Here is a 26,508-nt window from a genome sequence, read left to right as displayed (position 1 = left end):
TTATATGCCCAGTCGTCTTATACGCTGGAAAACACGGTAAGTAACAAAAAATGAGATAAAAGGAACTCAGTCAACTACACATTTTTAAAGTCAATAAATTTCAAAATGAAAGTAAAAACTATTCTTTTAAAGATAAAGTTAGTATAAGAATCAAACTGGTCAAATGGAAAGATCTCCCAAATGGCCAGAGCTGGAAGTAAATCATACAGTAATGGAGTGTGACCCACAGAGTAAAATCAAAACCCATGAGTCTAGACTAAGTCAAGTTAAAAAAGAAATGAGGGAAAAGACAGCTCTCCCTTATAGAAGAATTCCAATTAATGTAAAAGGAATAAGGGAAACTAAAAATTAACATTAATGTGCCATAGTAATAATTACTAATGGCAAAACCTACTGACAAACACCAAAATAAACGGTCATGATTTTGAAAAGAAAGAGTATTGCACAGTCTCCAAATATCTCCAAATACTCAGAACAGATTACCTTCCAAAATTACAGACAAAATTAGAAATAGTCTCCTTGTTATTATACTCCATTTATGAAAGATAACTTCAAACAGATTAAACTTAAAAAACAACTCTATCATATCTGCAAGCCCTGTCTATGAAAGGTTTCTGCATTTTCATATAATAAGTTTTATTAAAAATTAGTTCTTGGGGCCAGAGAGATATTATAGTGGGCTTGCCTTGCACACAGTTGACATGGGTTTGATCCCTGTCATCCTATATGGTCCTCCAAGCACTACCAGGAACTAATTTCTGAGCTTAGACACAGGAGTAACCCCTGAGCTCCACTAGGTATGGTCCCTAAACCAAAACAACTCCACTCACATCCCAACTAAAAACAAAACAAAACAACCCAGTTTTTTTCTGGGTCACACCCGGCAGCGCTCAGGGGTCCACATGGGATGCTGGGATTCGAACCACCCATCTTCTGCACACAAGGCAAATACCTTACCTCCATGCTATCTCTCTGGCCCCACAACCCAGTTCTTGTTAAAGTATAATAATGTCAAATTTTATTTTTTTTAAATTTTTATTTTGACCATATTGGCTTACATCTTTCACAGTAGTATTTTAGGTACATATTAACATTAAAAATATGGAATGCTTCACAAATTTGCGTGTCATCCTCGCGCAGGGGCCATGCTAATCTTCTCTGTTTTGTTCCAATTTTAGTATATGTGTTGCCGAAGCGAGCACTCAAATTTTATTTTTAATAATATCTTTATTGAAAAAAATTATTCTTTATGAAGCACCAATGTCAAATTTTAAAAAATATTAAAAAATCCAACTTTGATTACCTGGCTATTCTATAAAGGATTTTTAAATTTTGCTGTGAGTTAGATAGGTAAAATTTACATATAGGAACTGCTACGGCATTGCTATATAAGGAAGTGGGTAGGTGAGAGAAAGCAAACAGTCTTTCTAAGAAAGTCTGAGTAGATTAAGAAAAATTCAGGGGCCGGGCGGTGGCGCTAGAGGTAAGGTGCCTGCCTTGCCAGCGCTAGCCTTGGACGGACCGCGGTTCGATCCCCCGGTGTCCCATATGGTCCCCCAAGCCAGGAGCGACTTCTGAGCGCATAGCCAGGAGTAACCCCTGAGCATCACTGGGTGTGGCTCAAAAACCAAAAAAAAAAAAAAAAAGAAAAATTCAAATAAAAATAGAAAACAAATTTCCTGGTATTACAGAATAAAAAATTAAAATGGTATTTATTAAAATTAAGTTAGGTACTTTTATTAACAGTTAAAGAATGTTATCAACAAACTATCAGAAACAGACTAACAAACTCAAAAGGCTCTGACTAGGGAATAAAGCTACTTACCAAAGCAGCGATGTACACTTTGTAGACAGGGTCGGCGCAGACCATGGCTAGGACGTTGCAGCAGGCCTCTACCACGTCTCCTGAGATACTGGTCTGGGAAGACCCGGTGGCAGCTCCAGCACTTGGGCTGCTTCCACCACTGCCCCCAGCATTTCCAGTGCTCTCCCCATTAGCCAATAGCAGGGCCCCACTAACATCGTGGGAAAGACGCCTGAGTGCCATCTCTCTGATATTCCAGTTTCTAGAAAATAAGCAGCCTACAAGTTCCATCCCGAACACCTAGAGGAAAATAAATACCAAGAATTCAGGGTGAAGCAAAACTAATGGTTGTTTGAATTAGGCATGACTTTTTAATACTACAAGAAAAGTAAATACTTTAAATAACTCTTTTCCACACCACACAATTCCCAGGATGTTCAAGCTCCTAAATACCATAAGAAGGAATTTTGATCCCTTTAACTGAATACTAATTATTAGTATCTAATGAGATACTTATAAGCAAGATTTCTATGCCTATACTATGATTACAAAAGAAAAAAAACAATCTAAAGAATCCCAACTTGGCATTTCCATTTAGGTACAAATGCAAAGGAAAACTAGAGTAAGGTCAAAATAAGTACAGAGCAGAAAGTCCAAGAGACAGTGGCTATTTTCTCTACAAATTATAGTGGTGAATCAAAGGTTTTTAAAATTTGATTTGGTAGTTGTAAAAAGGTTACTAAAGGGCCGGAGTGATAGTAGAGTGAGCTGGGAATTTGCCTTGTACTCCATATGACTCCCTGAGTACTACCAGGAGTGATCCCTATGCAGAGAGTCAGGAATATGCTTTGGTCATTATCAAATCTGAGCCCCCCACCCCAAACAAGATAGTAAAAAGTTAGATGAAACTAAAGTGAAGATCAAAGACAAATTCCTGCACCAAACCAACAGTACAGCAGGGAGGGTGTTTGCCTCGAATGAAACTGATCTGGGTTCAATCCTAGGCATCTCACTTGGCTGGTTCCTGAAGCCCACTTGGAGTTATCCTTAAGCACTGCTCCCTGGGGGTGGGGGAAGACTAAACTTTTTGTTTCCAAGTCAGAGAATCTCGATGATAAATTTACGATAGAAGTGTGTGTTAATGCAGCTAGTGACAGCTAACATCTCTGCAAAGCCAGGGTCCCCAGAGAAAGAGTGTATGGCAGGCCTGGAGAGATAGCACAGCAGCGTTTGCCTTGCAAGCAGCCGATCCAGAACCGAAGGTGGTTGGTTCTAATCCCGGTGTCCCATATGGTCCCCCGTGCCTGCCAGGAGCTATTTCTGAGCAGACAGCCAGGAGTAACCCCTGAGCAATGCTGGGTGTGGCCCAAAAACAAAAAACAAAAAAACAAAACAAAACAAAAAGTATATGGCCTGGGGCAGGGCCAGGGTTGTTTACCTTAATGTGGGACCTACGTTCAATCCCCAATACAGCAGAAGAAAAGGAAAAAGACCTTGACTTAATAAACTGAAGCCTTAAAAGAAGGCTTAATATCTAAGATAAGTGTATTATATCTAAAATCTTCTAAATATTATAAATGAGTAAACAATTTTTTGAGAAAAATGTACATATTTCCAAGTATGCTGTTATAAAGTGGTAATAGGTGAATAAATCAACTAGAATATAGTAAACTTAAGACTTAAAAGACAACTCCTGGCTCTTTGCTCAGGGGTAAAGCCTGGCAGATAATTGTTGCTGCTTCAGTTGCATGGTAATCAAGCACCTTTGTACCATCTCTCCAGTACTCTCCTGCTACTCTTTTTTAAAGTTTTTTTATTTTTATTTGTTTGTTTAGTTTATGGGCCACACCCAGCAGTATTCTGCGACTACTTGGGGGATATTCGAAGGAATCATGTGGGGATGCTAGGGATTAAATCCAGTTGACTGCATGGAAGGCTAACACCCAATTGTTCTAACACTCTGTCCGTACATGAGATTCTTAATAAAAAACCAGGAATATATAAAGTTTAAAACAAAAAAAGCAACTATTGCTTTTAAAGAGTGGCACTTAATAGCAGCTTGGGATAAACCTAAGAATTCTCTTTAACGGGCCGAGCAATAGCATGGGTTTGGAGAGATAGCACATAGGTAGGGCATTTGCATTGCATGTGGCTGACCCAGGATGAACCTGGATTTGATTCCCAGCATCCCATATGGTCCCCCAAGCCTGCCAGGAGTAACCCCTGAACGACACGGGTGTGGCTCAAAAAACAAAAAACAAAACCAAAAAAAAAAAAAAAAAAAAAAGAATTCTCTTTAAGCTCACAAAGACCTTAAGACAGCTGTGCCAAATACCATCCATGCACTATAGAAAAGGAGTACAGTATTTAATATTTGTAAACTTTGTTAGATTCATCATTGGTAACTAAGAGAAGGAAGTCAAAAGCTGCAGCACTATCACGGTCACAATAAGGAAAAATAAACAAGAGATTAGGAGAGGTACAGGTGCTTAACTTGCATGTGACCAATCCCCGTTTGATTCTGAAGCACAACTGGGTTGTGTTTTAAACACTCTTCAATCCCCGTTTGATTCTGAAGCACAACTGGGTTGTGTTTTAAACACTCTTCCTCCCCAAAAGAAAAAAGGAAACAGCATAAGGTCTACAATGCAATGAGTTAATTTAGTTAAACTTGTGAGGACACAAATTTAACAGAAGATTGAAAATGATAATTTTTATTTCACTACTGGCTACTAGAGATAATATAATTCTGAATTTGACATCGTAAAATATGAGAGTATCCAGACAATTAAAAAATTGAACAAAATCCAACAAATTAAGTGAACTACAGAAACTAAGGCTTCAGGCTGAAAATCAAAACTATTTTATTAGAAATCAAGGTAAAGGAATAGAAATTGCCTTTACAAGTAAAAATGGCTAGAATGAGATCAAGTGTCAGATTTTCTTTTCTTTCTTTTTTTTTTTTTTTGGCCACACCCATTTGATGCTGGGGGTTACTCCTAGCTAAGTGCTCAGAAATCGCCCCTGGCTTGGGGGGGACCATATGGGACCCTGAGGGATAGAACCACGGTCCTTTCTTGGCTAGCGCTTGCAAGGCAGACACCTTACCTCTAGTGCCACCTCACCAGCCACAGATTATTTTCTTATTCACCCGCTTAACTATATTAAGAACCCAGAAAGGATTATGTAGCCGCCAGGAGAGATGAAGTCATGAAATTTTCCTATACATGGATGTACATGGAATCTATTATGCTGAGTGAAATAAGTCAAAGGGAGAGAGATAGATGCAGAATAGTCTCACTCATCTAAGGGTTTTAAGAAAAATAGGGGCCGGAGAGATAGCATGGAGGTAAGGCGTTTGCCTTTCATGCAGGAGGTCATCGGTTCGAATCCCGGCGTCCCATATGGTCCCCCGTGCCTGCCAGGAGCAATTTCTGAGCCTGGAGCCAGGAATAACCCCTGAGCACTGCCGGGTGTGACCCAAAAACCACAAAAAAAAAAAAAAAAAAAAAAAAAAAAAAAAGAAAAATAAAAGACATTCTTGCAATAATTTTCAGAGACAAAAGAGAGGAGGGCTGGAAGTTCCAGCTCACTACATGAAGTTCACCACAAAGAGTGATAAGTGCATTGAGAACTATCATAACAATGTGAATGAATGAGGGAAGTAGAAAGCCTGTCTAGAGTACAGGTGGGGGTGGGGTGGGGAAGAGGAAAATTTGGGACATTGGTGATGGAAATGTTGCACTGGTGAATGGGTGTTCTTTACATGACTGAAACCCAACTACAATCATGTTTGTAATCAAGGTGTTTAAATAAAGATATTAACAAAAAAAAAAAAAAAAAAAGAACCCAGAAAGGAACTGCAGTGGCGCAGTCATTAGGGTGTTTGCCTTGCATGTGCTAACCTAGAATGGACTGTGGTTCGATTCCAGGCATCCCATGGTCCCCTATGCCAGGAGCGATTTCTGAGTGCTTAGTCAAGAATAACCCCTGAGCGTCACCGGGTGTAACCCAAAAACCAAACAAAAGGAGAATCCAGAAAGGAGACCATGATTTTTAAGTGGCAACAAATAAGAAAAATGGAGAAATTCTTAGCAGGAATGAAATTTAAAAAAGAATTTTTTTTTGATTTTTGGCCATACCTGTTGACGCTCAGTGATTACTCCTGGCTATGTGCTCAGAAATTGCTCCTGGCTTGGGGGACCATATGGAATGCCAGGGGATTGAACCGCAGTCCCAGGGTCAGCTGTGTGCAAGGCAAATGCCTACCGCTGTGCCATACGCTGCGCTCTGCCGCCCCCCTCCACCTTTTTTTAAACTTCATTGATTGATTGGTTTTGGGACCACACCCAGCAATACTCAGGGATTACTCCTGGCTCTGCACTCAGAAATCACCCCTGGCAGGCTGGGGGACCATATGGGATGCAGAAAATTGAACCAGGTCCCTCCAGGGTCGGCTGCATGCAAGGCAAATGCCCTACAACTGTGCTATCTCTTTGGTCCTGGGATTAAATTTTGGAGTAAGTAAGTAAATCAGGGCCCGGAGAGATAGCACAGCGGCGTTTGCCTTGCAAGCAGCCGATCCAGGACCAAAGGTGGTTGGTTCGAATCCTGGTGTCCCATATGGTTCCCCGTGCCTGCCAGGAGCTATTTCTGAGCAGACAGCCAGGAGTAACCCCTGAGTACCACCGGGTGTGGCCCAAAAACCAAATCCAAAAAAAAAAAAAAAGTAAGTAAATCAGCACTGAAGGGTTCTATGGTCGATTCCTGGGTAACTTATTTACTTTTAACTTTATTTACTCATTAATTGATTGGTTTGGGGGCCATAGCCGGTGACGCTCAGGGATTGCTCCTGGTACTGCACTCAGAAATCACCCCTGGCAGGCTGGGGGACCATATCAGATGCCAGGAATCGCACCAGGTCAGCTACATGCAAGGCAAATGACCTACCACTGTGTTAGGGGCTTTCTTTAGCCCCTAGTAACTTTATTTTTAGTCCAGAAAGAGGTGTTTCTAAATCTAGGGCACAAGACTATTGAGAATTTTAGAAGTTCAGGGAAACTGGGGAAATGGTAGAGGCAATGTTATACTGGTAGTGGAAGGGTGTTGAAACAACTGCATTATGAGCAATTTTGTAAGCCACAGTGCTTAAGTAATAAAAAAATTGAAATTTTTAGTCTATAATAAATAGTACAGTATTAACACCAAAGGTTAAACAAAAATTTTGGATGGAAAAAGAATTAAGATGGATACAAACAAAATTGCTTCTTAAAATAATCATAAGTAAGAAGACAGCTACATTAATTGGTTTACAAACTGGTCTGAGAAATGAAAGATGAGCTATTTACCTGAATCCATGGCTCAGCTAAATCTTTATAAGCAGAAGGGATCTGAGGAGTTCCGTAATGAGTAAGATTAAAATTGCTCTCCTGGTTCCTTCGTTGTGATCCAGCTATGGGCTGCTGCACTGTGCCTGGCTGCTGAGCAGCTCGCAGGGAAGAGGGAGAATCCACAGGGCTTGACAACTCGTGGCTAAGTGGAAAAGGAACAAAGCTTGCTAGAAATATTAAGATTTCAACTACACTTTAAGAAAACTGGCACTTCATCACTTTATACTATATATATCCAAGTCAACTGAAAATATTTACCTGTAGAAATCATGAGATCTCCACTTAGACCTACAAAGGGGACATATTAAAGGTTCTCTATTTCTTCTACATTCTTCTGCCCCTGAAAAGTTAAAAGAAAATATAGAACAGTATTACTTATAAAAATTATCTATTGCATTACTAATAAAATTTATTATTTATATGCAATAACTGTTCATAATGACTAATATATAGGATTTATGTGGAAGAAATCTCAAAAAAAAATTGGGACTGAAGTCATAGCACAGTGGGTAGGGCACTTGAGTTGCACAAAGCTAACACAGGTTTGATCCTGTCATCCCCATACAGTGTCAGAAGTGATTCCAGAGTGCAGAATCAGGAGTAACCACTGAGCACTGCTGGATGTGGCCCATAAAGGGAAAACAAATAAAGCAAAAATGTATGTGTGTACCATTTTCAAAAATTTGCTCCAACTTTTACTTAAAACATTAGCCACACCTTTGCTTAGATAGAATCCTCTCTGCGATGCCTATGTAGGCCTTCTTTCATTCCTTCCCTCCTAGTATATCTTCAACTTTATGTTTCCCATTCTGTGTACTTGTTTCAATAACACATGCATTATACTATACTACATTTCTTTGCTCACAAACCTCATCTCCTAACAGGCCCTAGACTCCAGTTTGCTGAGAACTTCACAAAGCGTTTAGAAACATATTTTTCATTTCCAATTTCCCCCAATGCCATATAAAAATCCTCAACAGTTCAGTTAATAAGCACAGTGAAAACACAAATAAGAGCCACATACAGATTGACATGCAGTGGTGGTGCAGCTTATTCCGACAGCCGTCTTCACACACGGTGAGACTTTCTTCATCAAGCATGCCCAACAAACAGATAGGACACATCTGTTCCTCTTCATCTTTTATACTACAAGGAAGATGAAACAAAAGTGTTACACAAAGAAAGAACAACAAAATCTCCTATGCTAAAACTATCACACCTACTTTAGAATATGAAAAGAATTACTAAAAATTGTGGTTTAGGATCCTGAGAAATTTTTGCTTTTCTTATAAAAAGAGATTAAAGTTTTCATTGTAGGATACTATACAAGTATGTATTTATAGATTATGGATAGGTTCAAACTTTTCTTGCTCTATCTGTATTTGAACATATTTTATTTATTTTTGGTATTTGAACATGTTTATAATCTTAGACTGTAAGTCCTCTCCTCCCCTAAATCCTAATTTATCTTGTATCTACATACTAATCCTGATAATGTATCTTTTATCTACATACATACACAAGCTAACAATGTCAAGATTTCAAGTACTGCAAGAAATATCAGTGCATTTATTGTACACCTTAAATTAAAAGGCTCATCTCAGAAAACTTTGGGGAATACATAAATTAATCCAACTTTCCTAGAAACAAATGTCACATTTAATATATACAACTTTGCAACTAGACATCTAGAAATGTATAAGGAAAAATAGGAACAAATAATTAAGGCATGTTATAAGAATATACACAGTTTCTTAACAATAAAATGCTCAACCAATGAATATCAAAATTGGTGCACAGGGGGAGCCAGAGCAGTGGTGCAGGGGTAAGGCGTTTGCCTTGTACACGGCTGACCCAGGATGGACTTTGGTTTGATCCCCTTGCATCCCATATGGTCCACCAAGCCAGAAGCGACTTCTGAGCGCATAGCCAGGAGTAATCCCTGAGCATCACCAAGTGTGGCCCTAAAACCAAAACCACACACACACACACAAAAAAAAAGAAAAAAGAAAAAAGAAAAAGAAAAGGTGCAAAGGGGCCTGAGAGAAATAGCACAGTGTTAGGGCATTTGCTTTGCACGCAGCCAACCTGGGGCGGACCTGGGTTCGATTCCTGGCATTTTATATGGTCCCCCGAGCCTGCCAGGGGCGATTTCTGAACACAGAGCCAGAAGTAATCTGAGTGCTGCCAGCCCAAAAACCAAAAACCAAAAAAGAAAAAAAGGAAAAAGAAAAAATATCGGTGCAAACTTAGATACTACTTATGAAATAAATGCAATAAAACGGAATTCTAACTTTTATGGCAAAGCTGCAACTTTATTATATTAGAATATTATGATTACACAAAGTATCTTACTAACTAGTAAGGAAGTTAGGGAGATGGAGCAAAAGGCAGGAGTTCTGGCACCGATAGTCATCTGGACACCACCAGGTATATCCCATAACTATCAACAACAAGTTAGCAAGTATATTTAAAAAAATCCTCAGTAAAATGGGTACAGAAGACTAACCAAAATAAAAAATACAAGAATTAAGTTCATGCATGGTGCTATATTACAATTTGGAATTTGTTTTATACAGTTTGATATTCCTGGAAAACAATTCTAGTGGTGGTTATGTATGAAATAATCATATCATGAATTAATTTTTTTATTTTTTATTTTTTTGTTTCTATGAATTAATTTTAACCTTCTACATACTACTACATAATGAAGTTGTTCCCATTTTTATCTTTACTATGAAAAAAGTCATAGGTGTAGATCCTGTGCAGGTCTCAAAGGAAATTGTTTTCTTTTTTGCAAATAAGTATCTTACTCATTTTTAAATTTTATTTTAGTTTTAGTTTTTGGGCCATATCTGGTGTTGCTTAGGTCTTGCTTCTAGCTCTGTACTCAGGTATCATTCCTAGAGGGCTTGGGGGACCATATGGAATGCTGGGAATCAAATCTAGGTCAGCTGTGTGCAAAGTATACTACCTGGTGCACTATTTATGACTTTATTGGGGGTGGGTGGGCAAGGGGCAGGTTCAAGAGGCATTTAACAGTGCTCAGGGCTTACTTTGCCTCTTGGCAAGCTTGGGGGAATATATGGGATGCAGGGGATTAAACCTGGGCTGACTTCATGCAAATTATAACGTTTTTAACTGAGGTTCTGTGGTAAAAAATTTTTTCTAACGGTGGAGATTTAGCCCAAGTGGCTAAGAATATGACTTGCATCTATGAGGCCTTAAGGTAGAACCTTAGTACAGTCTCAGACATTGCTGGAGTTTTGCTCAACAATTAAAATAAAAAAAGCAATAAGCAGAGCCAGAGATACTACAGGAGGAAAGACACCTGCCTTGCATGAGGCCAACCCTGGTTTAGTCCCAAGCCCCATCATGAGTCAATATTGAGTACTCCTGAACACGGGAAGCTCATGAGCACTGCTGGGTATGCCTACTGCCCCCTGCCTAAAAAGGTAATACTGGCTCATTTACTTCTTCCAGTATGGTTTTACATAGTGTGAAGTATAACCTCAGAACTGAAGTGTCTCTTTATAAAGGTATTCATTAATACTTTAAATCAATCTGATATATTAAATGAGCCTTTCTTTAATCACTATTATGTCTGAACAGTGTCCACTTTCCTACTATCTCTTGAAATTCTTTCTTTGGTCCAAAGGAATAGTAAAGCAGGTTCTATACCCAAGGCACAACATATGGTCACCTAAACACCACTAGGAGTGATCCCTGAGCACAGAGACAGGAGTAAGTCCTGAGCATCAGGTTTGACCCCAAAGTAAGCAAGCAAACAAATTCTTTGTGCATGTATGAATATTCTTTATTCCCTTTCCCCATTTGTGTATAGACCTAGGTTTGCACTAGCAGCTTTTAAAAATAAATCTTTTAATTTTTAGCTATATCACCCCCTCTCCCACACGTCACTGTGGTGCTGAGGAGGGATGTCCCATCCATGAGTGTATACTTCAGCTGCTGAGCTTGTTAAGGGTCACACAGCAGCAGTGCCCAGGCGCTTCGACTGCATGATGGCTTGGGCTGTTTATTTGCTATGGTGTTGGGGAACACAAAGGGCGGTGTCAGCAGGATCTGTTCAGGCTGTGGGCCAGCCTCATGTCTGCAAGCAAGGACCTCCACCATAGAGCATCACTCCCAGGTCTCTGATAGCATTTTGGGGATGGGGATAATGGAAGGGACAAAGTTTTTGCAGTTTTTTTCCCCTAAGCATAATTTTCACAATCCGTTGTTGTTTTTTAAAATCTATGGAATCACTTAAAATGAGCACAACCTAATCAAATATGCAGAAAAATGTCCAATTTTCTTAGTTTTTCTCTTCAGTGATTTTATTTTAATAATTCATTTTGGTTAGACCCTAGTAGTGCTAAGAGGCTAGTCCCAGTAGTACTCAGGGAACCATGTGGTGCTGACCTGTTGAGCTCTATCTCGCCAGTACCCCCAAGCACTGGTTTGAACTTTTAAATACAGAACTCTGGGTTTATATGAAACAAAATCCTACTTTATCCTTCTGACAGAGGTTGAAAATGAAGCTCAATTGTAGAGTGCCTGCTTTTTGTTTGTTTGGGGCCATACCCAGCTACTCCTGGCTCTGGAATAAGGGTTCACTCCTAACAGAGCTTGGGAAACCATATGCAGTGCTGGGGATCAAACTGGATCAGCTATTCGCAAGCCAAGTCCCTTGACCCCTGTATAGACATCTAGCCCTAGAATGTAGCTTTCCATTTAGATAAATCATGGTTCGATAGATACTGGGATCCCCTTATCAAACAAAAACTGCACATTTCTATGTTTTTTTAAATTTTAGCACCGTAAGATGATAAATTCTGTGTTTTTCCTTCCTCATGGATATGCTAATCCAAAGAAATCAATAAAAATTATTAATTGGAAGGTGCCTTTGTGTTATAGATTATCCTTCTATTTTAACTTTGGTGACCTGGCATTAAACAACTTTTTACACTCAAGATAAAATGGTAGAGAAATGTCAAGCAAAAGGAGAACAATTCTCGAATACGATTAAATGGAAAAACTGGGAAATAAAGTCCAAATTCTTCTATTTATAAAACATGAGTGATAAGAGAAAAAGATCTGGGGGCCGGGTGGTGGCGCCAGAGGTAAGGTGCCTGCCTTGCCTGCGCTAGCCTAGGACGGACCTCGGTTCGATCCCCTGGCGTCCCATATGGTCCCCCAAGCCAGGAGCGACTTCTGAGCGCATAGCCAGGAGTAACCCTGAACGTCAAATGGGTGTGGCCCAAAAACCAAAAAAAAAAAAAAAGAGAAAGATCTGAACAACAATATAAGATATTTATGTTGTAATTCTTGACCTCTTTTGGAGCACTTATTACTGAACCATGTAAACTACAAAACTTCTAATGCCAAAAATCTTAGTTCATTTAATAATAAATAAAATGAGATCCGCGTTTTTTTTGTTTTTCGGTCATATCCGGTGACGTTCAGGGGTTACTCCTGGCTATGCACTTAGAAATCGCCCCTGACTTGGGGGACCATATGGGATGCAGGGTGCTCGAACTGTGGTCCATTCTAGATTAGCGTGTGCAAGGCAGATTCCGTACTGCTTGAGCCACCACTCCGGCCCTGAGGTTTGCTAATTTTACAGATAAAAATCCTCTCTTCAGTTCTCTTCGTGAGGCCTTATCCAAACAATATCCTTCATTAATTCTGAAGTATTTGCAATATTTAAAAGAGGGAATGAAGATGGAAACTAACCACTTAGGCCTTTGCTTCTCAAACTGGAATGCATTAGAAATAAAACAGGGGGTATCTTCATAAGAGAACTTGCACTAATTTCTGGAGCAATTAAACTTCATTTTTATAAAGAAACAAAGAAATACTAGAAAAGAAAGTACTCACATAAATTTTTATGGAAACCTAGAATCCCAAATGTACACCTGTCATTTTGACTACATTTTCAGGGTTGTGATGCAGAACCAGACAATCAAAGCATTTGAGAAACACTAAGGATCTTAGGTATGGCCTGTGCTTAACAACTCATGTACCTCTTAGCAACAATGATGAGGCTACATTTTTTTAAAGAAGAGCATGTTTATGTTTTCACTAAAAAAACAGCCTGTAATGAGTCCCTGAAAGTCCCTAGAAGAGTAGTAGTAATGCCATATAATTTTAAAATACTATATTTGGAGGTGGTTTTGGAAAACTACCTTGCCTGATATGTCATTTATTTATAAGAGAATTGTAGGCATATTCTTCTGTTTCACAATGTCTCTGCTCCATTACCTAAAATGCAGGGAATTTTTTTTTTTGATAAAACTTACCAAAGAAAATTGTAATAAGAATAAAATGAGACAATATATTAGAAGTTTGACTCAAAGTAATGATTGATAAATAATACTGACTTATTTTATAAATAGTACCTGAATTTTTCATGTGAAATGGGCATTATATTTTGATATCCAAGGTGTCATTTTTCAACCCTGTCTGTATGCTAATAAATTTCAATGATCTTCAATATTTTTGCCCTTGATTTTAACTTCAAAGTCAAGATACAATAATTAAAGCATTTTAAGAAATGCTTACCAATATTAAAAAATTTATTCCTAAAATTAGGAATACTAGATAATGCTTTTAATTCCTTAAAATGTACTAACCTGTTTTCTGAACTAGATGTAGACGTACTAGAGGATGACAATGTATGAGAATTTGACATGCGTGAAACAAACTTCTGGATGGTGTTACGAGATGGAGCTTTGATTCTTGAGCTACGCCTGCTGTGATATTTCTGGAACAAACTCTCAACCTAACATTGACAAAAGACAGTAACAATGTTATTGGTGTCACAATAATATATAAATATAAATATATAAAGACCTGTAGAGGTTTAATTATTTGCCTTTTATTTAACAAGTTTACCATAAAGCTGATATAAGATCTTGAGAAAAAAGAAAAGCTGTAACTTATCAAGGACAGTATTTTTATAGGTTAGTATTACCTCTTTTCAGTCTATAAGAAAAAAGAAACTAGTCAATAGATAAAAGAAAAGCTACCTATAAGTAGCAAACAATTCTTTTATATCTTTGCATCTTTAGAATACTATGATCTATTTAAATTCATATTACATGGGAAAATTTCAGGTGTATACCATAAAAAATTTGTTGACAATTACATTCCAAAGTTATCTATTCAAACTTACTTCAAAATTTTTTAAGGTTTTTCTCCATAACATAGGATCTGAAGGTTCTAGCTGAAACACCCGGAGCATGACAAACAATAGATGAATACAAAATGTTCCACGTCCACAGCTGCAGTTCTGAAGAGTTAGAAAAGAAAATTCGGATTAATAAATGTATAATGCTATTAGAACTCCTAAGATAATGACTTATTTCCAAGTTTATTATATTAAAATATGTATTAATTTTCTTTGTTATCCTTGTACATATGGATACTTTCTCTTTTTCCAAAGTTTTTATCATGCCACTTCCTAGCATAGCAGGTCTAGGGCCCAGGTCACTCTGTGTGGAGCTTGCAAATTCTTCCATGTTGGCCTAAGGATTCTCCAAGTGCTCTAAAAAAAAGGGCACACTGGTTTCACTGGTGTGTCTAAAATGTCTGTTGTGAATGAGCACACACTGTGATATTACACTATGATACCATTCAGGGCTGCCATCTTCACTAGGTGCCATGATGGACTCCTGCTATCCACAACTCTCAACTGGAATAAGTGAGTTATAAAAATAATTTGTTAATGAATACAAACTACTGCTTAATCTTATAATATTTGGGTCACTAAAAGGAGATATAAGGAACATGTCTGATATCCAATCAACAACAGTACTATAAACCAAAGTGCCCCAAAAGGAAAAAATGCCTGCCATAGAGGCAGGCGGGGTGAGGTGGGTTGGAGGTTGCAGAACTGGGAACACTAGGGGAGGTAGTAAGCACTGGTGAAGGAACTGGAATATTGTATACCTGAAACTCAATCATGACTAACTTGCTAATTCATGGTGATTCAATAAAAATTAAAAGAAAAATATATTATTAATAATTTGTTACTCTTTTCAGAGTCCCAGGAGCTAATCCCAGAGATACTTGGCCAACTAATGAAGATGATTGGATGCATGAGTCTGGTGCTGCTAGAACCCAGTGTAGCTGGATATGCATGCCGCATGTACCCTCCCTAACACCTGAGCCATCTCCCTGGGCTCCTGAATCTCTCTTCTGGAGTTCGGTGATACTATGTGACCAGAAGTATGTGAAGAAACTTTACTCTTTTATTAGTTAGCCTATGATGAAAATGGCTTTGACTTCAAGACCTAGCCATAAAATTAAGGATGACCAATCCTGTTTTTACTAAATATTTTTAAAATGATAACTTTTACTTTTAAATTACAAATTAAAAATAAAAAGCAGGCAACGTTTGCATTGTCAAGTTCCTTCTCTGGATATACAACAGGATGTGTACATTTTAGAGCGTTTCTGCTTTCACTATCTATTAGTGTTATTTTAGGCTTTATATATTATTTAGTTGGTTATTTTTTGGGGTCTGAGAAAAGTAAAAAAGGTTTTCATATGCATTAATAGCAGGGCTAGATCAGAAGTACAAGGGCTTACCTTACATGTGTCTGACCTGAGTTCAAAACCGAAAGTCCCATATGGTCTCCTGAGCACTGCCAGAATGACCCAAAAAGTATTTAAAAAAAAATAAATAAAGGGTAATTGCTTTGTATTATTTTAGCATAGAAAAGCTTTCATAAAAATGTCCAAATTTGGGCCAGAGTCAGAGCATAAGGGTGTTTGCCTTGCACAATCCCATATGGTCACCAGAGTACCTCCAGGTACCTCAGAGTATCCCTGAACACTACTGGATATGGTCCAGAAACCAAAAAAGAATTTCCTATTTTTAGGGACCATGAGAAACATGAATAGAAAGTAAGTTATATAGGGATACCTACGTAAAAATCTATAGTCATCTGCACAATTTCTGATTTTTGATGAATTTCTTTTTTTCTCTCCCCCACCCCTTGATGAATTTCTTAAAAATATTTAGTTGGTAAAACAACTACTCATGAGGGGGCGGGGGCAAAAAATATAACTAATCATGGCTAAAATCTTTATAAATACATTAAATAAAATATCAGTGCCAAATACATTTTAGTTGATGTTTAGTTTACTTTCGTTTACTAAAGATAATTAACTTATTCAAATTTAAGAATGTTAAAGTCTACAACCTGCTTATAGGACAGGGCTCCCTGCATTGCCCTTTAATTGTGAGGTGAAACGAGAGGACGCTCCACATCCTGACTTCAACATAGGATATGCAGATTCCAGGATCTTTAATACAGAAACATGATACCAACAACAGAGACTGTGTGAAAAATAAAAGTGTGTTGGCACTACAGACGATGTCTTGGATTGGATGCTCTAGCTTGCCTGGAGCCTAGAGTTGGTCTTATGCCAGGAAACTTCAGGGGTAGGGTCTCTTTGTATTTAGGCCAAGGTTATTCCTTTCCATGTCCCTCATATTTTGGTGGGTCTATGCAAATAACAATTGCCACTCTAACACCTTTTTACTGTGCTCCTTTGACTCTAATCCTTAAAAAAAAAAAACACTTAAAATTTGAGATTAACTTAAGCTAATATGCATGTACATGGAAATGTAAAAAATACTATGCCTCTAATGTTTAAGGAGTTACGTAAGTTTTATGGCTTTAGTTTGCTTTGTGTGCTGTTAAGAAATATTATGATGTGTTACAATCTGGGGACTTGAGGGACAAAGTAATTGTACATGGATTCTGTTTTATTTATCTTAATGTTCTTTGGCTGAAAGTTCAAAGTTAAGATATCAGCAAGGGGACTTCTTCTGAGAATTATGTTATGGGTGATTGTCCTTCCACTGTAACTTTACCTTGTCCTTTTTCTTTTTTTTTTTTGGTTTTTGGGCCACACCCGTTTGACGCTCAGGGGTTACTCTTGGCTATGTGCTCAGAAATCGCCCCTGGCTTGGGGGACCATATGGGACGCCGGGGGATCGAACCGAGGTCCTTCCTTGGCTAGCGCTTGCAAGGCAGACACCTTACCTCCAGCGCCACCCACCCGGCCCCAACCTTGTCCTTTTTCTTTGCATCTTTGTTCTCATAATTAAAAAAAAAAAAAAAAAAAAGAATGTTAAAGTCTAATAAATCTGAGTTATACTAAACACCCAAAGGAAAAATAAAATTGTAAAATTCCCACCTGAGGCCCAATAAACACTCGGTACTTGTTGTCAGGACTGTCTCCTCCAATCAAGAAAGAGTTGGGTCCTATTTGCTGCAGCAAGTACAGCCGGGCACGCATCACTTTGTTCACACGGCGGCTTGTCTCCTCGGGGCTGTATGGTGAGAAGCCATCTGGTGAAGGTGCTCTTCTGGGTGGGGTGATTCTTCCACTCTGAAACTTCACAACATTGCTTTTTAAATGACGGCAGTATCTAACTTCTCAATAAGAAACTCAAAAAAAATCATACAAGAGAGCCACATTATATGATGAACAAATTATTTCAGCATAGAATGCAATGAAAACAAAATGTTTCTGACAAATGCTTTGCTGAAATTCTTATCAAAAGTAAACTAGGACCAGAGGGGAAGACTACAGCAAGAAAAAGCACTTGTCCAGGTTTGATGTCTGAGCACAGAGCCAGGAGTAGGCCCAGAGCACCACTGAGTGTGCTCCTAATATCAATTTCCCCCTACTCTCAAAAGTAAATTTCTAGTATCTTATCCAGGAACCAGGGAGATTGCTCACTGGGCTGGATGGAGCACACGCTTTGCTATCTGCAGTTCCAGGTTCAATTCCCAGGACTACCTGGTCCCTGGAGTACTATGGGGTGTAGCCCCCAAATCAAAAACCCCTAGTATGAAATCTGTGGCCAAGAGAGACAAATTATGAAAACAATAAATGATTATTTGCGAATTCTTTTGTTTTGGGGCCACAGCCAGCCAGAAGATCATTTCTAGTGCTCAGAGGGCAGTTTGGCACTGGGTATTAAACCAGGATTGGCCACATGCAAAGAAAGAGTTTTAACCCCTATCTCTCCAACCCCTAATTTTAAATGAATGAGTTAAGAGAGTGAAAGAGGCTGTCGGACAGTGGTGGAAGGGTTTTGAGACACTGGCAAGAGACAAGTGTCATAGCTCTGCTAGTATAATACAATGACTTCATGGGCCAGAGACACAGAGTGCCAGAGCAAGTAGAGCACTTGTTCTGCACATGGCTAATGCAGGTTCAATTCCCAGTATTTCCTAAGGTCCCCCAAGTACTACCAGGTAACTCTTGAGTATAGAGCCAAAAATGATCTCTGAGTAAACCAAAAAATCCTCAATGTCATCAATAAACTATAATACTCAATTAAAAGTTAAAAATTATAAATGAGAATATACATAAAAACTGATGATGTACTGTATGCATGCTATATCATGGACGAGCATTAAAATAATATTAAGTAAAAGAAACCAGTCACAACGACTACACATATTACATGAATTCATTTATATGAAATGTCCAGAAAGGCAAATGATATAGAGTCAGAAAGTAGATTACCGGTTGCCTAGGGCTGGGGGAGAGACTGCTAATTGGTCTAGGGTTTCTTTTTGGGGTGATGAAAATGTTTTAAAATTGATTGTAGCAATAGCTACACAGTTCTGTGAATAGACCAAAACCCAATTAATTGCACAACCGAAACAGGTTATTTGCACAGTATAGGAATTATATCTCATAAAACCATTATTGTTTTAGTAACAGTTACTAAGTATAAAACAAAATTACACATGTACATGCTATTTGACTATGGGGTACTCAGACTATAGATATGATTACAGTATATAAAATGTTACACAGATAAAAGACATTTTGCAACATTTTTAACAATGAAAGGATAAAGCAGTATTACACTTGATCTTAGTCAAAAAGTGAAAAAGTATTTAAAAGAAATATTAATGTTAGCAATATGTCTTTAATTACGTAAACTTATGGTGTATCCAGTAAATCAAAGGCTATGTAGCATTAAAAATAATAAGTGGGTAACTTTTCTAACATACTTCAAAGTGGGATTGGGAGAAAAGGAGCGATGCAATACTATATACGTTTGTGGTAAACTTTTATTCTGATGGTTGACATGAGCCACATGTATAGTCCCCTTTCAGAATCTGGGTTTGGGGATTAAGGTTTTAGCAAGCATAAGGCAATGGCCAGATAATGTTAGTTAGTTAGAGAGGTTCTTTATAAAGGTTTTTCCCTTTTATTTTTTTAATTTTGGGGCCACACCCATTGGCACTCAGGGGTTACTTCTGACTCTGAGCTCAGAAATCACTCCTGACAGGCTTGGGGGATCATATGGGATGCTGGGGATTGAACCCCGGTAAGTCCTGGGCAAGTCAAGCTCCTTAGCCTCTGTGCTATTGCTCTGGCCCCTTCCTTTGTTTTTGAGCCATCTGGCAGAGTTCAGGCCTTAAATTTCTGGAAATACTAGAGGGGGGGACCTTGAGAATCCAGGTATTGAACCAGGGCTGGCTGTGTGCAAGGCAAACTCTTTAACTATCTTTTACTATCTTTCCAGCCCCTGGATAGAAACTTTCATGTTCATATATGGCCTTTAGAAACACTTTATTTGAGGGGGTGAGGAGGCTGGTTGGAGGGCATGATATGGGAATCTATCTTCTATGTTTGGTTCTTAGGTGTGATCCCTGGTAGAGCCCAAAGGACCATATGTGATATAGAGATTTGACCCAGGGTCACAATCACTATTGTTGCATGCAAAGCAAATGTCTTACCTTCTATACTATCTCTTCAGCCCTTGAAAAGACCATAGAGATCAGAGGCCTACTTCTTATTTTAAGTGAGGGCTTAGGGATTAGTTTTTGGGGTGTTTTTATTGTTGTTGGGTTTTTGTTTGTTTTGTTTTTTGCTTTTGAGCCATACCTGGTAGTACTCAGGATTTACTCCTGGCTCTGTGCTCAGAGTGGAACCTCCCTGAGTTCTGAGTCTAAACTAATTCTGTCATAAAACCAAACCAAGAGCATAGAGACCATCTTTTGAGAACTGCTGCTCCAAGTGACAACTAGCTAACCTAATCTACATTATACATGTGTAAAATTAGTAGAAACTGGGTCAGGGGAAATAGCAGGTTAAGCAGAGACATTTAGCCTAGAATGCTACTGGTTATGTACCACCCACCCCAAATGCAGTCCTAAATAGAATGTTAATGCACTTGTTAAAATGTCAACTTACAGGCACTGGAGAAACTCTCTTTCTTCTTACTCCTGGGGATTCTGATTTCACTGTACGACCAGATGGAGAGCTGCTGGGGGAAGGACTCCTCCGGCCTTTGGGAGCTGATGAAGTGGTGCTCGCCTGGGCCTCTGCTTGAGTCTCAGCTACCATATTATTCATATCAGATCCATCTCCTTTAACAGGGATGGGTTTTACCACCTAAATTGAAAGTATTCAAATATTTTGATTATTTTAAAACATAAAAAGTAAATATTAGACAATAGACTAAGAAATGAACTTTTGGATACTGTCTACTATCAGATGCCCTTAAGAACTTAAAAAAACATAAAATAACAACATAAAATGCCTTTAATAACAAAAATCAGTACAGTAACAGTAAATAGATGTAAAAAAATAAAGACATACTTCTAATCTATTTGACTGCAATGAAGAAGATGTCTGTTTCACTGTTTGGGGTAGTGAAGGGGGCATACAATATCTTGAAAACACTGGGCACAATTCAAAATACCCAAATAGTCTGATAAAAATTAAACCATTTTGTTTCTCTTCCCTTTTATAATGTCATATTATATTATAAAGCTTATTTCAGAAGCACCAGAAATGGTCAGTTTAAAAATCAGTATCATATGCAGAATCAAACCAAATCTGCACTTCATTTTAAACTCCGGGCTGTCAAAGCAATTCCATGCTATGACAATAGTCCAGATCTGTGACCTTAGTATTATGGGGTCAAACAAGCTTAGCAGGTCTTTTGGCATTTCTCCCATAGGCCTGTTACACCTGTCACCATGACCTCTTACCATGACTAACCATTTTCTTGAGCATTCTCTCACTCATATCTCCTTACTAATCCACATTTCCCTATCTACCTTAACCTGGTACCAATATTTATTTATTTATTTATTTATTTATTTATTTATTCATTTATTTGGGTTTTTGGGTCATACCGAGCAGTGCTCAGGAGCTATTCCTGGCTCTACGCTCAGAAATCGCCCCTGGCAGGCTCGGGGGACCATATGGGATGCCGGGATTAGAACCAACGCCCTTCTGCATGCAAGGCCAACACCTTACTTCCATGCTATCTCTCCGGCCCCCTGGTACCAATCTTTTATATTAAATTTTTATTTTTGGAACACATACATAAGTACTCAGGACTTACTCCTGGCTCTGCACTCAGAGGTCACTCCTGGAAGTGTTCGATGGGACCATATGGAATTCTGGGTATTGAACCCAGGTCAGCCACATGCAAGGTAAGAAGAGCCTTACACACTGTACTATCACTTATGCCCCATAGAAGTGTATATATTTTTGTACTCCATAAAAGTGTATGTGTTAACCAGGATATCAGGGTATACCATCAGAAGCATATTTGCATGTGGTTTAGTAACACAAATCATAATACAGGCATCAATGTATTAAAAAACCTACCTTTCACCTAAAGTCCTTTAACTCTAACATCCATATTTTCTTCCTCTCGTCTAATTCCTAAGTCTATGCTGACCACTGGAGATAGTTGGCAAATAAGACACAAATTGAACTGTGGTATTTTGTGCCCTATTTCAGTCTCATCATTGTGAATGATTATTTTCACAGATTAAATCACATTTAAGATGCTGTGGCATAATCATAATACTATGTGATCATTTGCCAAGGTTATATTTATAAATTTCAAATCCATGACTCCAACATAAGGAACAACATAACCGATCATTTATTTATTTATTTATTTATTTATTTATTTATTTATTTATTTATTTATTTATTTATTTATTGGTTTTCTGGGCCACACGTGGCTCTGCACTCAGAAACTGCTCCTGGCTTGGGGGACCATATGGGATGCCGGGGACCGAAACTAAGACCATCCTGGGTCAGCCAAATGCAAGGCCCTACCACTGTGCTACCACTCCAGCCCCATAACTGAACTTTTAAAGATTTTCTTTATTATTTATTGGCCTCAATATTTAACCTAATAGTTTTGTTTTAAAGTTTCTAGATATGCTCAGAGCTTACTCCTGGAAGGGCTCTGGGGATCAAATTCAATTAACGCCAAGGATGGAATCTAGGTTTGTTTACATGTAAGGTAAACACTCTATCTACTGTCTCTCTGGCCCCAACCTAATGAATTTTAATAGAAATTGCCACCTCTGTTTAAATAAAACACAAAATCATAACCTGCTGGTATAGACTGGTACAGGGTCTTATAACTGAAATTTGCCTTTTCTTTCATGAGACTAAAAAAATTAAATTTTGGGGCCAGAGAGATAGCATAGCAGTAGGGTATTTGCCTTGCACGCAGCTGATCCAGGACAGACGATGGTTCAAATTCCAGCATCCTACAGGGTCCCCCGAGCCTGCCAGGAGCGATTTTTGAGTGCAGAGCCAGGAATGATCCCTGAGCGCCGACAGGTGTGACCCCCAAACAAAACAAAACAAAATTTTTTTCCCATGATATTCTTGTGTTTAGAAAGATAATAACCATAGCATGGGTGGAACTTGCCTGTCTTTTCTAAAGGAAAATCTAGGTTATCTCTCCTTCTTTAAATTTTAAATTTAAAGTGTATCTCAAACCCATGAATGTATTTCATCGTCTTCGTTTTCCTCTAAGAGTTCTTGAATTAAAATCCTTGAACACAACATTAAAGATAAAACATCAAACTGAAGTGGGAAAACGTAAGTATTAAGCACCTATTAGCTAAAAAAATAATTTGAGAAACTAACATTAGGGGGCAGTATTGCTTTAATAATTGACTCTGCCAGTCAGGGCTGGAGAGCTGCTTTAGCCAAGTGTTCAAGAATAACAAAGCAAATAAAACTACTGCATTTAAAAAGATTTTGAGATCTCTTCATGCTTTAATTCCCATCTCCCCCAGCCTCTCTCCTTGCAACAGACAAGTGACTCCCGTCCACTCACCACCGGGCCTCGCCTACTTCTCCTTTCCAGCCATTCATGTTTCCAGGCGGGCATGCAGGTTGCCTTCAGCTTTTCCCGGATCATTCGTTCTTCTGGGCGATCGTCCATCTTGTGTAACCCTTTGAGCGTTTCTTTATTCTCCATATCACGGCTAAATGGAAGAAGAAACAATGAGATTTAGATATGAAAAATATAATTGCTAAGAACAACCAACAATATGGCTCTATTTTGCACATTCAATTAACTGCCAGAAATAGATCATCACTAAAAGCCTTGAACTAAGATTAAAGCAAAATATGAAAATACTATGAATTTACAATTGAACTTACAATTCAATGTGGGCAGCACTGAGTATTGCCTGATAAAATCAGCTTACTGATGGTTGGGGAACACGGGCTAGAGTGCATTTTCTGCCAGAGGGATGAGTTACCTCCTCAGCATCCCTTGTTCCCTGAAGCACCACCAGGGGCAGTCAACAAGCACTGTGGTGTGTGGCATCAAAAATCAAAAAATAAAATAAATGAAAAATCTTAATTTGAAGGCACAGGCTTACTAATGTTAATGCAGATCTTTATTTCCAGGAAGCTAACAAAAGGATCCAAAGACATAATGCATTAACAAATACATCCTGAAGACTACATTGTTCTTGCCAAAGGCAAGAACACCTAGTGGTGGTTAGGGACCTTTTGATGCACAGGAGAGAACTCTGGGCTTTGAACATCCAAGACAAGTGCTTGACCACATGAAAACCCTCTCTTACAAACAATCTGCACTGGTTTTCATGACACCGTTCTAACACTTTCGTGCATATTACAGATAAATATTTCATGTTTTCCTAATCTTTGACTAAGGACAGTTAATTACTTAAATCCATATGGGCAGAATTTTGTGGTCATGTTCTCAGACATAAATTTAATAAATTATAAACAGAAGGAAACCCTGCAATATCTATGATCCTACAGTGTTTTCTCAGAGACTAATTATTAAGTTGTGTCCCCAGAGTAGTAATTCCATGAAAGAACAAATGAGGTTCTACATATACAAAAAGTAATAATTATCTGCTGTACTTTAGCTTCAGCTTAGTATTTTTAAAGCACTTTCTTCTAGAGTACAGTTGCTACACACTGTTAGTTTTTGAGAATTAATCTTACAAAGCCTAATACAAACATGTTTGTAACCATGGTGCTTAAATAAAGATATTATTAAAAAACACACACACAAAGCCTAATAGGTAACAGGTAATCCACTAATTAAGGAATATATCCTTATATATCCAGAAGACAATATTATAAGGGCAGGAGAGATAGTAAGGTTGATAGTGGCCAGGACCCTCATTCAAATTCTTGGTACCACTTATGGTCTTTTGAGTGCCACCAGGGGTCACTCCTGAGCAGAGCCAAGAATAACCCCTGAGCACAGCCATGTATGGCCCCCAAAGAACCCCCCTCCAAAAAGTTCACATGCGGATAGAAGCAACACACATTATCTACATACATATAGATATCTGGTTTCTCAATATTTAAAATAATTACACTCTTGAAGAAAACTTTTAAAAATACTAAGCCGAGGGGCCAGAGCAAAAACACAGTTGATAGGGCATTTGCTTTGCACACAGCTGACCCAGGTTCGATACTCAGCATCCCATATGGTCCGTCCCTCAAGCATGCCAGGAATCATTTCTGAGCTCAGAGCCAGGAGTAACTCCTGAGAGCAGCTAGTTGTAGCCCCCAAATAAAAACAAACAAAAAAGCTGAAACCAGAGGGACAGAACACAGCAGACAGATCATTTGCCTTATAGAGAGCTGACACAAATTTACACCTGGCATCACCCACATATGGTCCCCCAAGCCCTGCCAGGAGTGATCCCTGAGCATAGGGTTAAGAGAGTTCAGAGTGGCCCCAAATTCAAACCAAAACAAAACTATGCAATTTTGTCAATTTTGAAAATTCTATAAAGGTACAAAATTGTGATCTTTCAATAGAGAAGGAAATGGTCAAGGAAATACCAGAGCTATTACAGTAAACTTACAAAAAAATTAAATTCAAACTCTTCAAGGAATTTTTCAGCTTAGCAAACAATAATGCAGCAGTACCTCTGAACAACCAAGCAAAAACTTTACTTAAAACTAAGCAAGCACCAGGAAGGAAATGTACTGGTATTGCTGCAGTGATAGACTGTAAAGGAAGAGGATGGAAACCATTAGACAAAATCCCTCTGTGCTGAAGTACTAGATATTTTTAGAAATGCAAAGGACACATACCATCTGAAATTGGCAATGAGCATTAAAACCTCACAGTTGAACATTTCCATCATCTCACAAGTATACACACGATTGTTCATTGCTGGGGATATGGGTTAGCAGTAGAACATTTGAGAACATTTGACTTACATGAGTGAGACCCTGAGTTTCTTATCTGCCACTAACAAAAATGAAAAAAAAAATAGAACCCATATACAATAAAGTAATATGAGGGAAAAATGACACGATACATCAATGGGAAGAGGGAAAGATTTTTTACTCAGAATTGTTTGGGTTTCCTGCTCTCATTATCTTATTAAAAAAAGGGGATGAGAGTAAAAGGAAGAGCAAGACAGGAAAGAAAGAGACAGTGAGGGGAAAGGAGAGAAGGAAGTGGAACAGAGGGTGAGAAAATAGAGGGATTGGGGAAGAGAAAAGGGGGAGGTAGGAAAAGATAGGTGAATAAAAGCAGGAAAAAGAAAAGAGTTTTTCAAAATTTCATCCAGCTCTGGTTCATAGGTCCATCATTGAATTATTTACTGGGCTGCAGCACCAAAATGCCACTTAACAACTAATTTAAGGAATCCCTTTACGTTGCCAGCATGGTTAGGTTCCCAGGCTTGTTCTCCAAGAGATAGGTACACAGTGAGTCTGTAAGATATTTATTTCTGCACCAGAAGTTCCTGTATTCCCTGACAAAGGTGCTTATTTTCTTCCCTCTTGTCTTCCCAGCCTCTCCTCCCTAGTCCTGTATTTTCAATGTGTCTCTCTCTGACACTCCCCAAACACAGAGGACTTTTCCTTGTCTAAACAAATCTTTCCTGGCTGATGTGGCTTTAAAAAGCACAAAATAATTTCTGTCCTTTTGACTAGCCTGAAAATGCCATAATTTTTAAAACAAATTTATTAGAAAAA

General features: G+C 38.4%; 1 protein-coding gene and 1 non-coding gene across 2 annotated transcripts in view; both read right to left on the bottom strand.

Moving 5' to 3' along the window:
* MAP3K1 (mitogen-activated protein kinase kinase kinase 1) overlaps positions 1-25,694 on the bottom strand; it is a 40,990-nt gene extending 15,296 nt beyond the window's left edge. Inside the window, exons 1-10 of the mRNA XM_049769060.1 lie at positions 25,615-25,694; positions 23,354-23,504; positions 20,440-20,640; positions 17,410-17,610; positions 14,372-14,488; positions 13,830-13,978; positions 8,219-8,340; positions 7,453-7,534; positions 7,153-7,336; positions 1,826-2,104 (exon numbers count right to left, since the gene is read on the bottom strand). Coding sequence (XP_049625017.1) covers positions 1,826-2,104; positions 7,153-7,336; positions 7,453-7,534; positions 8,219-8,340; positions 13,830-13,978; positions 14,372-14,488; positions 17,410-17,610; positions 20,440-20,640; positions 23,354-23,504; positions 25,615-25,694 — 1,566 coding nt within the window. The remainder of the gene's footprint in view (positions 1-1,825; positions 2,105-7,152; positions 7,337-7,452; positions 7,535-8,218; positions 8,341-13,829; positions 13,979-14,371; positions 14,489-17,409; positions 17,611-20,439; positions 20,641-23,353; positions 23,505-25,614) is intronic.
* Positions 1,096-1,202, bottom strand: LOC126003122 (U6 spliceosomal RNA). Its single transcript, XR_007493663.1, has one exon. It is a non-coding gene; the product is annotated as a U6 spliceosomal RNA (small nuclear RNA).
* Positions 25,695-26,508: the final 814 nt, after the last annotated feature.

Source organism: Suncus etruscus, chromosome 2 (genome assembly GCF_024139225.1).
Source record: "Suncus etruscus isolate mSunEtr1 chromosome 2, mSunEtr1.pri.cur, whole genome shotgun sequence".
NCBI classification, from domain to species: domain Eukaryota; kingdom Metazoa; phylum Chordata; class Mammalia; order Eulipotyphla; family Soricidae; genus Suncus; species Suncus etruscus.
This window is presented reverse-complemented; position numbering and strand designations above follow the sequence as displayed.